The sequence below is a fragment of the Bos javanicus genome, chromosome 27 (genome assembly GCF_032452875.1).
Source record: "Bos javanicus breed banteng chromosome 27, ARS-OSU_banteng_1.0, whole genome shotgun sequence".
In the NCBI taxonomy this organism is placed as follows: Eukaryota; Metazoa; Chordata; class Mammalia; order Artiodactyla; family Bovidae; genus Bos; species Bos javanicus.
The window spans coordinates 19,705,305-19,719,099 of NC_083894.1; the positions used below are offsets into that span (position 1 = coordinate 19,705,305).

Below are 13,795 nucleotides of genomic sequence, written 5' to 3' on the forward strand. Positions count from 1 at the left end.
TTCCTTATTTTGAAACTTTGTGGCCATTTCCGCAAATCTCCAATTTGTATTGTAAAATTGATGTACCTTATCTGATTATTTAGTGCCTTCCAGGTATCATTTATTTCAGAAGTACCAATTCTATTTCTACAGTTCTGTATAATTTAGATTTCTTTATATATATATATATATATATATACACACACATACATATAATTTTAGTTATTTATTGGCTATGCTGGGTCTTTGTCACTGCATGGGCTTCTCACTAGTTGTGGCGAGTGTGGGCTACTTTCCAGCTGCAGTGTGCCAGCTTCTCATTGCGGTGGCTTCCCTTGTTGCTCAAGAGCATGAGGGCTCGGGACCTGTGGCTCCCAGGATCTAGAGCACAAGCTTAGAGGTTGTGGCATATGGGGTTAGTTCTTCTACAGCATATGGGATCTTCCCAGACCAGGGATCAAACCCATGTCTCCTTCATTGGTAGGTGGATTCTTTACCACTGAGCCACCAGGGAGGCCCTAGATATATTTTTGAAACACGCCTATCACATAAGACAAAATGTGATTCTAGGTAGTGACAAGGCCCACAGATCTCCAACAGTAACTTCTGTGTGTAAATATCTTGCCTAGCCCTGGCACTTAGGTCCAAAATTCAGCAGTAACCTTTTTTCCTGGGACAACAAATCTGGCTCACCTTAGGGAGAAGTGTAACTGGTTTTCTTACCTGCAAGAAGTAATATAAGGCACACAGCAAAAAAGTCTGGATACTCTGCAAGGCCAGTATAATTCATTTTGAAGTATGTCCGGAAAAACTGACCGATCTGCTTGCTAAGAAGTTCATCAAAAGTGCCACTCCACGCCCTTGCAACACTTGATGTTCCTTCCAAACCACAGAATATACAAGGTCAGTGGGAGAAAATTAATACCATCTTGTACTCCTCTATTCTAGGATAAACATGAGTTAGTTCAGACAGAATTGAACATTTTCAACACATATAACATTATCTCACAATAGCAAGCAAACGCTCAAGTCCGTAACTGTGGAATCAGGTAACTTTACTTGCGTTAAATAACTGTTGTCTTTTAAGAAACAGATTTTTAAGCTCACAAGAGACATATTCAGGGAAAAAAGCAGAATCACAGAATTTTGCAGTTAGGAGTCACTGAGTGATCAGAAAAATGAGACACACAGGGAGTAAGATATACTCAGATCACCTAGGCGCTAGTTAAAGCAGACCCTACACAGAACCCTAAGGCCGCTGACTCAGGAATGCTATTTCTACCATCCTAACCAATTAGGTTGAGTTTCTGGAAACATACCTATCACATAAGATAAAATGAGATTCCAGCCAGTGATGAAGGCCCACAGTTCTCCAACAGTAACGTAAGTGTACAAGTAGGCAGACCCAGTCTTGGGAACTCGGGCCCCAAATTCCGCGTAGCAAAGCCCTGCCATCACAGAAGCCAGTGCAGCAATGAGAAAGGAGACCACGATGCTGGGGCCAGAATCTGCTTTGGCCACCTCCCCGGCCAGCACGTAGACCCCAGCACCCAGTGTGCTCCCCACCCCCAGGGCGATGAGGTCCATGGTGGATAGGCAGCGACACAGTTTGGTATCTTCTAAACTGTCCAGAGTGACGATTTTCCTCCGGACCAGACATCGGGCAAAAGACAGCGCTGCTCTGCAGGGAATCATTCTGAAGATGACAACCTGAGGAAGAGAATGGACAGTGTTAAAAGCTGGTCTGGAATCCTCTCTCCAGTTCCCTGCCCAGCTTCCCGGCAGCTGTGGCACCCGATTGCTTTTAACTTGATGCTGGAGGTGTGGCCTGGAGCAGTCAGGAGGGTTAGATATGCTGTGTTAAGTCACTTCAGTCGTGTCCGACTCTTGCAACCCCATGAACTGTAGCACGCCAGGCTCCTCTGTCCATGGGATTCTCCAGGCAAGAATACTGGAGGGGGCTGCCATTTCCTTCTCCAGGGCATCTTCCCAACCCAGGGATCGAACCCACATCTCTGGAGGGATGGAACCCGAGTCTCCTGCACTGGCAGGCTGGTGGTTCTTTACCACTCGAGCCACCTGGGGTGCAACAAGCCCCAGCTGTGGTTTTCTGAGTACACGTCCATGTGGCCTTCTAGGGACTGCCACAGGTGGCTTATCTGGGGAGCAAAAGGATGGCAACCTTGGGTGATTAAAAGGATTTGCCATTTTTGTTTGTTATTGCAATTTTTTAATAGATAATTATATTTGAAAACTTAGTTAAAGCATGTTGGGATAGAAACTTTTACCCAGGTTTTTGTTTTTGTGTCTTTTGTTTGTTTTGCTTTTTGGCTGTTTGGCATGTGGGATGCTAATTCCCCAACTAGGATTCAAACCCACATTGCCTGCATTAGAAACATGGATCCCTAACCACTGGAGGGCCAGTGAAGTTCCTGTTGCTGCAATTTTTAAAGCTATGTTAACAGAAATAAATTCCAAGAGACATCTCACTTATCCTTGCAGCAAGCAAAGGGGTAAATCACCTCATCTTTTTGTTTCTGTCTTTTCTTCAATCATTTCTTGAACTCCCATTTTTTAGGCCTTATTACACTCCAGGGATTGTGCTAAGATATGTCTAGAATTGTGTGGAACACAGGAATGGCCTCTAGCTTTACAGAACTTATAGTCTGCTGCTGCTGCTAAGTCGCTTCAGTCGTGTCGGACTCTGTGAGACCCCATAGACGGCAGCCCACCAGGCTCCACGGTCCCTGGGATTCTCCAGGCAAGAACACTGGAGTTGGGTTGCTATTTCCTTCTCCAATGCATGAAAGTGAAAAGTGAAAGTGAAGTCACTCAGTAGTGTCTGACTCTTAGCGACCCCATGGACTGCAGCCCACCAGGCTCCTCCGTCTATGGGTCTTTCCAGGCAAGAGTACTGGAGTGGGATGCCATTGCCTTCTCCGGACTTATAGTCTAGTTAAGGCCTAAAAGCAGGTAAAAACATCATCATTATGTGGTCTACAGCTTTATCAATTACTCGTGAGCTTTGCTTTCATTTCATTCTGTTTCATTTAAATGTAGAGCCACATTTAAATTAAAAAATTAAAAAATTCCCCCCAAAACATCTTGTGTGCTATGCTGTGCTTAGTCGCTCAGTCATGTCTGACTCTTTGCAACCCACAGACTGTAGCCAACCCGGCTCCTCTGGCCATGGGATTCTCCAGGCAAGAATTCTGTAGCGGGTTGCCATGCCCTTCTCCAGGGGATCTTCCCAACCCAAGGACTGAACCCAGATCTCCTGCATCGTGGGCAGATTCTTTATCAACTGAGCCACCAGGGAAGCCCCAAACATGCTTAGAGATTTTTAAATAAAACTGCTATTCAATTATGCCTAAAGTATGTATTTGTAATCAGACACATGTTTATTTATATTTACTTGAAATCTCTAAGTAAATAAATAAAGCCAAAGTCCATGCCAAGTTCTGATATGTTCTTTTTTAAATGGAATGAATGAGGTAGATAGAAAGTCTTACTCCCCACACCTTATAGCTCCCAATAATCTAACATTGAAAAACAAAATATGGATTGAGTAAGGCGAAAAATACATATATTACAGTAAAAAGTCTTAAGCACAATATACCAAAATATTAACAATAATTATCTTTGGGTGGAAGGCTAATTTTCACTTCTATGTATTTCATACAATATGTATTATATTGCTAATATGTGTTTCTAAATTTATCTCCAATGAATATGTACAACTTATGTGCAAAATATAAAAATTAAAAGGCCATATATAACCTTGTCTAAGAAGACATATAACTCAGCAGACTAGGAAATAACTGAAGAATAGGGAATATCAGGATGGGGAATACATGTATACCTGTGGCGGATTCATTTTGATATTTGGCAAAACTAATACAATTATGTAAAGTTTAAAAATAAAATAAAATTAAAAAAATAGTATATGCAGCTTCTCGGTCAATAAAATTAAATGTATTTAACTTTTAGAAGTTCAGAGTCATGTTTACCAATTCTACTGCACAATGGTCTACAGAGATCGAATGTTATAATCTCATTATAATCACTATCAATAACCTAAACTCACGTGATCACAGCGTGACAACTTCTCTGAGGAACTTGGAGTTTTCTATCCTAAGAAATAAACCTTGGAACACTCCTCAACTTAATCTCCATAAAAGAAAACTATTATTAAAACATATTTCATTTAAAAATAATAAAAATAATAAAATATCTTTTCTATTTGTGCTTACTAAATCACTTCAGTCGTGTCCAACTCATTGTGACCCTATGGACTGTAGCCCGCCAGGCTCCTCTGTCCATGGGATTTTCCAGGCAAGATACTGGAGTGAGGTGCTATGCCCTCCTCCAGGGGGTCTTCCTGATCCAAGGATCACACCCACGTCTCTCATGTCTCCTGCACTGGCAGGCGGGTTCTTTACCATTTATGCCACCTGGGAAGCCCCACGTTTTCTATACTGAATCTCAATGACTTGTGCTCATAAGAGAACAAATTTCTGGGATGTGAATAATCCAGTTTCATGCTAACTCTAGTATAAAAAGCTGACTCACTCAACATTATTCATTCATGAATATACATGCAATGTTTGAAAGTCTGATGTTGAAAGTGGCTGATTCAAAGGATATAGAGAAAAAAATCAAAGAGAAAAACAAAAATGAGTGAAAAGTTCCTTGATGGTAAAAATAAAGTTTTACACATCAGCATCTTCCAAAACACCTGAAGGAGTGCCAAGCATGACATTTCACAAATCGCTGACATCTCCAATTTGCCAATATTTCCGCTTCCGAAGTCAAAATCTATCAAACTTCCATAACTCAAATGTGTATCAATTTCTACCCATAGGTAGTCCTTAAATAGCTATTTCTATTGTAACACATCTAGAAGATAAGGAAGAGAAGTGTCTTGCTTAAAGAAAAATCAAGTAAAAAGCTGAAGTTATACAAAGGCCAACTGAGGTAGGAGGAGGAGAACTGAAGATATTTACTAAATGCTGACCTTCCGTACCATTTAAGTGTTTTTACACAACAAGAGACGTGCAAAGATCAAGAATTAGGAACAACTACCAACTAAAAAGTACTCAGAAATGGAGACCCACTGGTGAATTTTAGTAATGATTTAAGATCATGTGAAAATTGGACAATTCATACACAACTTTAGCAAACAGCTGATACACAGAATGAGGCATACCTATTAGTCATTAACTGAACAAAACACAGGGCTTCCCAAGTAGCTCAAACAGTATCCTTACTGCAATGTGGGAGACCTGGGTTCAATCCCTGGGTTGGGAAGATACCCTGGAGAAGGCAATGGCAACCCACTCAAGTATTCTTGCCTGGAGAATCCCATGGACAGAGGAGCCTGGTGGGCTACAGTCCATAGGGTCATAAAGGGCTGGACATCACTGAGTGACTAACACACACACAAATAAAACACTCTCTTAATAAAGTGATTAATATCCAATACTATAAATAAAAGACAAAATTTAAAACTATTGCAAAGGAATTTGGAAGGAAGCAAAGAAAACTAAAAAGAGAAGGACAGGATTGTAGGTGAGCTGTTATTTATTTTTAATCCCTTCTTTGGTAGTATGGTCACCATGTTGGTTTTGAAACTTCTAACTCTATTAAACACAAAATAACATAAACATAAAAAAGAATAAGCAAGTCAACCAATAAATAAACTTTCTTTGAAATGCTAAAAACAGGGAAAATGTTTTTTTAGTAAATTGCCCAAACTGAATAAGTGAATGATCCTCATCTTATCAACATAAAACTGAACTTAATTCACTCCAGATTACACGGGAAGCAGAACTGTTTACAGAGACATAAAGCTTTAATCAGTGAAGACCTGATTGCTACTGCCTCTCTCCAATTTCATGTTCAGTTTTCCTATGCTGCCCTGAGGGAATAAAACAAAGCTGCCACATGTCAAGTATTCATTTGCTTTTCAGTAACAGAAATGCAGACGTCAGAAACTCTTCTCTGAGTTGACAGATTATGCAATGTTCTTTGCAAACAGTCTTAACTACGCACGACTGATAAAATACTGATTGCAAAAGCTAACTCAAAACCAACTTTGCAGAAATATAACAAGATGGAAAAAAAAACCAATGTAAGACTGTACTGGATCAATTTAATGAATCATTATTAGATAAACATTTATTAAATCCTAGCAGATGTATAATACACTGCTTAGTCAATAAAGAAAAAAAGAATCCCGTTCTTTTGTAAAATCTGTTTTGTGGAGACATGCTGATATAGAAAGTAGAGTGGCAACAAAGGAATGAGAAAAAATAAGATACTTGTGTCTAACGTAATATAATTTGATACTTACTTTTGTTTTTTTTTTTAATTTAATTTTATTTTTAAACTTATTTTTAAACAATATTGTATTGGTTTTGCCAAATATCGAAATGAATCCGCCACAGGTATACATGTGTTCCCCATCCTGAACCCTCCTCCCTCCTCCCTCCCCATACCATCCCTCTGGGTCATCCCAGTGCACCAGCCCCAAGCATCCAGTATCGTGCCTCGATCCTGGACTGGCGACTTGTTTCATACATGATAGTATACATGTTTCAATGCCATTCTCCCAAATCTTCCCACCCTCTCCCTTTCCCACAGAGTCCGTGATACTTACTTTTGAAAATTTAATACCTTTCCCTTAAAATATTTTAAAAGATACGTTCCTGTTGTAAAATGGTTATGATAACCTTATTCTCATTTCTAGAAGGTTTTTTTCACTGATGAAAAATCCACTCATACTTGTTTTCTGACACCTGTCTGCATTTACTGTCCTCGCCGGGGCTCCGGTATGTTGTCTCATCAGCAAACAGATATGCAGGGAAAACATGCAGGGATTTTGAAGGTGATCCTATTTGGTCTGGAGGGCACACACTTTTTCCAAGAGCAGACAATGATCCAAACCAACATATCCACTGTCAGCTATTGCTATTAATACCAGGATTGGTACTGAGTATGAAACCTACATAAAATATAGTAGAGGACCACAATCCTAGACTTTGGGAAGGGGCCCCATATGACACTCATAACCATGACCTGAACCTTAGAATACAGAAGTCCTAATCAACATTTCTATGAGGTCACAAATGATTCTGGTGACACTAGAAACAGATATGTATTTTTCTTCAATAATTACTTATTTTACTAATTTCTAAGACAGTGGCCTCTCTGTTGTTCAGTTGCCAAGTCACATCCAACTCTTTGTGGCCCCATGGACTGCAGCTCGCCAAGCTTCCCTGTCTTTTATTATCTCCTGGAGTTTGCTCAAACTCACGTCCACTAAGTCAGTAACACCATCCATCTATCTCATCCTCTGCTGCCCACTTCTCTCCTGCCTTCAAACTTTTCCAGCAATCAGGGTCTTTTCTGAAGAGTCAGTTCTTCACATCAGGTGGCCAAAGTATTAGAGCTTCATCAACAGTCCTTCCAAATTCAGAAGTGATTTCCTTTTGGATTGACTGGTTTGATCCCCTTGCAGTCCAAGGGACTCTCAAGAGTCTTCTCCAACACCACAATTCCAAAAGCATCAATTCTTTGGCACTCAGCCTTCTTTATGGTCCAACTCTCACATCCATACATGATGTGAGGCCTCTTTACTGAGGAATAAAATATGTACATACTAACTGAGATCTGAAAACTAGCCAGTGGAAAGGCATAGAGGGCTCTGCAACAGCTTAGGCCGCAGTAATGTCTCTGGATTTAATGAGCCTGAGGATACAAGTCAGACCTTCCTGAGTCCCTACCCCCATCCCCAACCCTAAGCATAACAGTTTCGAGACATCTAACCCCCTGGTGGAGCCCCTATGAATTCTTGCCATAAAGCTAAATCCCTTCCTCAGCAACTTGGATTTATTTATGTACTTCTCAAACTTCTTCCATCCAGGTTGTAAATTTGACCATGTAGAATTTTAGGTCAAGTAAATTCCCTACCCCGATAATATCACAATGCCATAGAGCAGACCTCATTTCAACTAACCACAGAAATCCTTCAAAAATGTGCCAATTACAGTCAAGAGTTGATCCTGGATTTTCACTTTGGTCCAAAAGTTTGATGCAGCACTGAGCTGCACAGAAGCGAATCTTTGCTCTCCTCCTCTAAATAAAGGGTAAAAATTCAAACTTAATCCTTGGTATCAGTATTACAGGCCCTGACAATAAATCTCACAGGAGAAAGTAGCTGTGGCAACCAGGCAGAGCAGGCATTCCAGCAAATCCTCAACAAATTAGCTCATCCAAATTAGAACCAAATTTCCCTTCCTCATGTGAGCTGCTAGTTTCCTGGTGAGATATCAGTACTTTCTATTTTTGGCCTGATAGTAAAAAAGGAATTAAACCATGTAAGCCTGGGAACTTAGCCCCATTGTGTGTGCATGTGTTGTCTCTGAACTAGAGCTTTTAGGTTTGCAATCCCCAAACTCAACATCAATTATATTTCTATAACTTTAAATTGCAAAAAATATTTTCAAATTTTAGTGTAGGTTAAATAATTTAGTTAAAGAGAGGAAAAAAGATACGGACATAATACCATGAAATTACTGATTTTTCTCTCATTTCTCTTACTTTTAAGAGATTAATTTCTCATAAAGATATGCCAAAAGTACAATGCAGGATAAAAGATAATCAGACTTCCCTGGGCATCCAGTGGTTAAGAATCCACCTTCCAATGCAGGAGAATTGAGTTTGATTCCTGGGTGGAGAATTAAGATCCCACATCCCACAGAGTAACTAAGCCTGAGTGCCACAACCAGACAGAAGCTGCAACAATAGCTTTCCCACGCCACAACTAAGATCTAATTCAGTCAAAGAAATAAGTATTAAAAAATAAAGGTAATCAGAAATGGTAACCGTTCACTCTGGTAGGTAAAAAACAAACAACAATAAACTTTTGCATTCAAATCTAAAACCTTTATTTTTCTGGAAAATGAAAACACGCTTTCACTTAAATTAGGTGCAGAACTTAGCTTTTCTCCAAATAAAAATTTCTAAACAGTATCTTCCTCCAAAGTTTCTTCCAGATAGGTTGTTGTGGTCCTGTTGCTCAGTCGTGTCAGATTCTTTGTGACCCCCAAAGACTACAGCACACCAGGCTCCCTGTCCTTCACCATCTCCCAGAGCTTGCTCAAACTCATGTCCATTGAACTGGTGATGCCATCCAACCATCTTGTCCTCCGTCATTCCCTTCTCCTCCTGCCTTCAATCTTTCCCAGCATCAGGGTCTTTTCTAATGAGTTGGCTCTTCACATCTGGTGGCCTAAATATTGGAGTTTCAGCTTCAGCATCAGTCCTTCCAATGAATATTCAGAACTGATTTCCTTTAGGATGGACTGGTTTGATCTCCTTGCAGTCCAAGGGACTCTCAAGAGTCTTCTTCAACATTACAGTTCAAAAGCATCAATTTTTCATTGTTCAGCCTTCTTTATGGTCCAACTCTCACATCCATACGTGACTACTGGAAAAACCATAGCTTTGACTAGATGGTCCTTTGTCAGCAAAGTAATGCCTCTGCTTTTTAATATACTGTCAAGTTCGTCATAGCTTTTCTTCCAAGGAGCAAGCATCTTTTAATTTCACGGCTGCAGTCACCGTCCACAGTGATTTTGGAGTCCAAAAAAATAAAATCTGTCACTGTTTCCACTGTTTCCCCATCTATTTGCCATGAAGTGATGGGAACGGATGTCATGATCTTAGTTTTCTGAATGTTGAGCTTTAAGCCAACTTTTTCACTCTCCTCTTTCACCCTCATCAAGAGGCTCTTTAGTTCCTCTTCGCTTTCTGCCATAAGGCTGGTGTCACCCGTTATCTGAGGTTATTGACATTTTCCCACAAATCTTGATTTCAGCTTGTGATTCATCCAGCCTGGCTTTTCGCATGATGTATTCTGCATATAAGTTAAATAAGCAGGGTGACAATATACAGCCTTGACATACTTGTTTACCAATTTTGAACCAGTCCATTGTTCCACGTCTGGTTCTAACTGTTGCTTCTTGACCTGCATACAGATTTCTAAGGAGGCAGGGTAAGGTGGTCTGCTATTCCCAACTCTTTAAGAATTTTTCAGTTTGTTGTGATTCACACAGTTAAATGCTTCAGCATCATCAATGAAGCAGAAATAGATGTTTCTCTGGAATTAAAATTACCTTGCTTTTTCTATGATCCAATGGATGTTGGCCATTTGACCTCTGGTTCCTCTGCCTTCTTTAAATCCAGCTTGTACATCTGGAAGTTCTCAGTTCACATACTGTTGAAGTCTAGGTTGAAGGATTTTGAGCATTAACTTGCTAGCATGTTAAATGAATACAACTGTGTGGTAGTTTGAACATTCTTTGGCATTGCCTTTCTTTGGGATTGGAATGAAAACTGACCTTTTCCAGTCCTGTGGCCACTGCTGAGTTTTCCAAATTTGCTGACATATTGAGTGCAACAGTTTAACAGCATCATCTTTGGATATGAAATAGCTCAGCTGGAATTCCATCACCTCCACTAGCTTTGTTAGAGATAGGTGCACACAAGTAAAAGACACAAGTGAGACCACTACAAAGTCACAACCACTACAGCAATAACATTTATGTTTTCTCCTCTTTTACATCAAATCAGTAATACCCAGAAGTTAAACTGCTTCAAAATTTCTGACACAGAATCCAGATACAGACAAGCATCTTGCTAAGGACATCCAAGATGCAAACAGCTGATGGGGAATTCTAGTTTGTAAAGGCAGTTGGTGCTTTAAAAGATGTCAATCCATTTAGCTTTATTAAACACCAAACTACATGAATGCGGCTTACCTTGCTTCAAATAGGCACAGCACAATTTAAAGAACTGTGACCAAATCTGTCTTTAGAGTCGGAGAAGAGGGGAAATTTTTTGAAAAAGGAAAAGAGGACACAGAACCTTCTGCAGCTCAATAAACAGGGTATTACCCAGTCAGCATCCTGCTCACAGTCAAGGATCTTGGTGGCTCGCTGCAGCCCCAGGCACATGTTAGGTCCCATTAATGCTGAGCAATCTTGGGCTAATAAATCACTGCAAATGCCAGAGGGTACCACCTGTTCCCACTCCCCAAGCAGCCACTGAAGTGTCCTTGGCTAAGACCAGTCGCCCTATACATGCCATTGCAAATATGGAGAGAGACCCTTTCCAAAGTTATTTCACACCCATCGCTACTCTAGGAAGTACTATGGTAATAAAAATAGCTAATGTTTGTTGAAGAAAGTAGAGAAAACCACTACTAGGCCATTCAGGTATGATCTGAATCAAATTCTATATGAACATACAGTCGAGGTGATGAATAGATTGAAGGGATTAGATCTGGTAAACAGAGTGCCTGAAGAACTATTGGACAGACACTCCTATCAGTGTAGAGAAGGCAGTGACCAAAACCATCCCAAAGAAAAAGAAATGCAAGAAGGCAAAGTGGTTGTCTGAGGAGGCGTTAAAAATATCTGAGGGAAGAAGAGAAGTGAAAAGCACGGGTAGAGGACAAAGATATTCCCAACTGAATGCAGAGTTCCAAAGAATAACACGGAGAGAGAGAAAGCCCTTCGCAAATGAACAATGTAAAGAAACAGAGGAAAACAACAGAACTGGAAAGACTTGAGATCTCTTCAAGAAAATTAGAGATACCAAGGGAACATTTCATGCAAAGATGGGCTCGATAAAGGACAGAAATGGTATGGACCTAACAGAAGCAGAAGATATTAAGAGGGGGCAAGAAGACACAGAAGAACTGAACAAAAAAGATCTTCATGACCCAGATAATCACAATGGTATGATCACTCACCCAGGGCTAGACATCCTGGAATGTGAAGTCAAGTGGGCCTTAGAAAGCATCACTACGAACAAAGCTAGTGGAGGTGATGGAATTCCAGTTGAGCTATTTCAAATCCTAAAAGATGATGCTGTGAAAGTCCTGCACTCAATATGCCAGCAAATTTGGAAAACTCAGCAGTGGCCACAGGACTGGAAAAGGTCAGTTTTCATTCTAATCCCAAAGAAAGGCAATGCCAAAAAATGGTCAAACTACTGCACAATTGCACTCATCTCACACGCTAGTAATGCTCAAAATTCTCCAAGCCAGGCTTCAAAAATATGTGAACCGTGAACTTCCAAATGTTCAAGCTGGTTTTAGAAAAGGCAGAGGAACCAGAGATCAAATTGCCAACATCCGCTGGATCATGGAAAAAGCAAGAGAGTTCTAAAAAAACATCTATTTCTGCTTTATTGACTATGCCAAAGCCTTTGACTGTACGGATCACAATAAACTGCGAAAAATTCTAAAAGAGATGGGAATACTTGACCACCTGACTTGCCTCTTGGGAAACCTATATGCAGGTCAGGAAGCAACAGTTAGAACTAGACATGGAACAACAGACTGGTTCCAAATAGGAAAAGGAGCACGTCAAGGCTGTATATTGTCACCCTGCTTATTTAACTTCTATGCAGAGTACATCATAAGAAACACTGGGCTGGAAGAAGCACAAGCTGGAATCAAGATTTCTGGGAGAAATATCAATAACCTCAGATATGCAGATGACACCACCCTTATGGCAGAAAGTGAAGAGGAACTAAAGAGCCTCTTGATGAAAGTGAAAGAATAGAGTGAAAAAGTTGGCTTAAAACTCAACATTCAGAAAACGAAGATCATGGCATCTGGTCCCATCACTTCATGGCAAATAGATGGGGAAACAGTGGAAACAGTATCAGACTTTATTTTTGGGGGCTCCAAAATCACTGCAGATGGTGACTGCAGCCATGAAATTAAAAGACACTCCTTGGAAGAAAAGTTGTGACCAACCTAGATAGCATATTGAAAAGCAGAGACATTACTTTGCCAACAAAGGTCCGTCTAGTCAAGGCTATGGTTTTTCCAGTGGTCACATATCGATGTGAGAGTTGGACTGTGAAGAAAGCTGAGCGCCGAAGAATTGATGCTTTTGAACTGTGGTGTTGGAGAAGACTCCTGAGAGTCCCTTGGACTGCAGGGAGATCCAACCAGTCCATTCTGAAGGAGATCAGTCCTGGGTGTTCTTTGGAAGACTGATGATGCTAAAGCTGAAACTCCAGTACTTTGGCCACCTCATGCGAAGAGTTGACTCATTGGAAAAGACTCTGATGCTGGGAGGGATTGGGGGCAGAAGGACAAGGGGACGACAGAGGATGAGATGGCTGGATGGCATCACCGACTCTATGGACATGAGTTTGGGCGAACTCCGGAGTTGGTGATGGACAGGGAGGCCTGCTGTGCTGCGATTCATGGGGTCACAAAGAGTCGGATACGACTGAGCGACTGAACTGAACTGAACTGAACTGAATGTTGATGTTAGGGGGTTATTTTTTGTTAAAAAAAAAAAAAAAAGCAAATTTTCTAAATGCACTTCTACTATCTTATTAGTTCCATAAATACTTCAGTGCACACCGCCAGGTGAGGAACCACCTGAACAGGCTGCCACAATTCCTCCCCTCACGATGCTTACAGTGGGGTGGGTGGCGCAGACAGTGGCCAGTTCAATATCATGAAGCAAAGGCTTCTGCTCAAGGGGAGGGGGGCCACGGAAAGGGTGGATTCAGAGGGTCACGGGTGCTTTCCTGGAGAGAGCTGTGTCTACCCTGAGACCTCTGAAGGGATGAGATGGATGGAGCCATCTGAAGATGTGGTGGGAAGGAGGCTGGGGGGAGTAGGGGCGATGATGAGTGCTCTGAGCAGGGGGAGCAGAAAATTCAGAGGCACAGAGAGTGGCTGTACACACACAGAGCTCAGGGGCTGGGGGAAGCTAGA

General features: G+C 41.0%; 1 protein-coding gene across 4 annotated transcripts in view; it reads right to left on the reverse strand.

Annotated features, from left to right (window-relative positions):
- Nucleotides 1–13,795, reverse strand: part of SLC7A2 (solute carrier family 7 member 2) — a 71,833-nt gene that overhangs the window by 28,334 nt on the left and 29,704 nt on the right. For 3 of the 4 annotated variants that reach the window (XM_061404304.1, XM_061404301.1, XM_061404303.1), the window contains exons 2-3: nucleotides 1,299–1,689; nucleotides 703–858 (exon numbers count right to left, since the gene is read on the reverse strand). In XM_061404304.1, the coding sequence (XP_061260288.1) occupies nucleotides 703–858; nucleotides 1,299–1,674 (532 nt within the window). In that variant the 5' untranslated portion in view covers nucleotides 1,675–1,689. Of the gene's footprint in view, nucleotides 1–702; nucleotides 859–1,298; nucleotides 1,690–6,640; nucleotides 7,760–13,795 lie in introns of those variants that run through there. The other variant, XM_061404302.1, reaches the window with a different exon arrangement.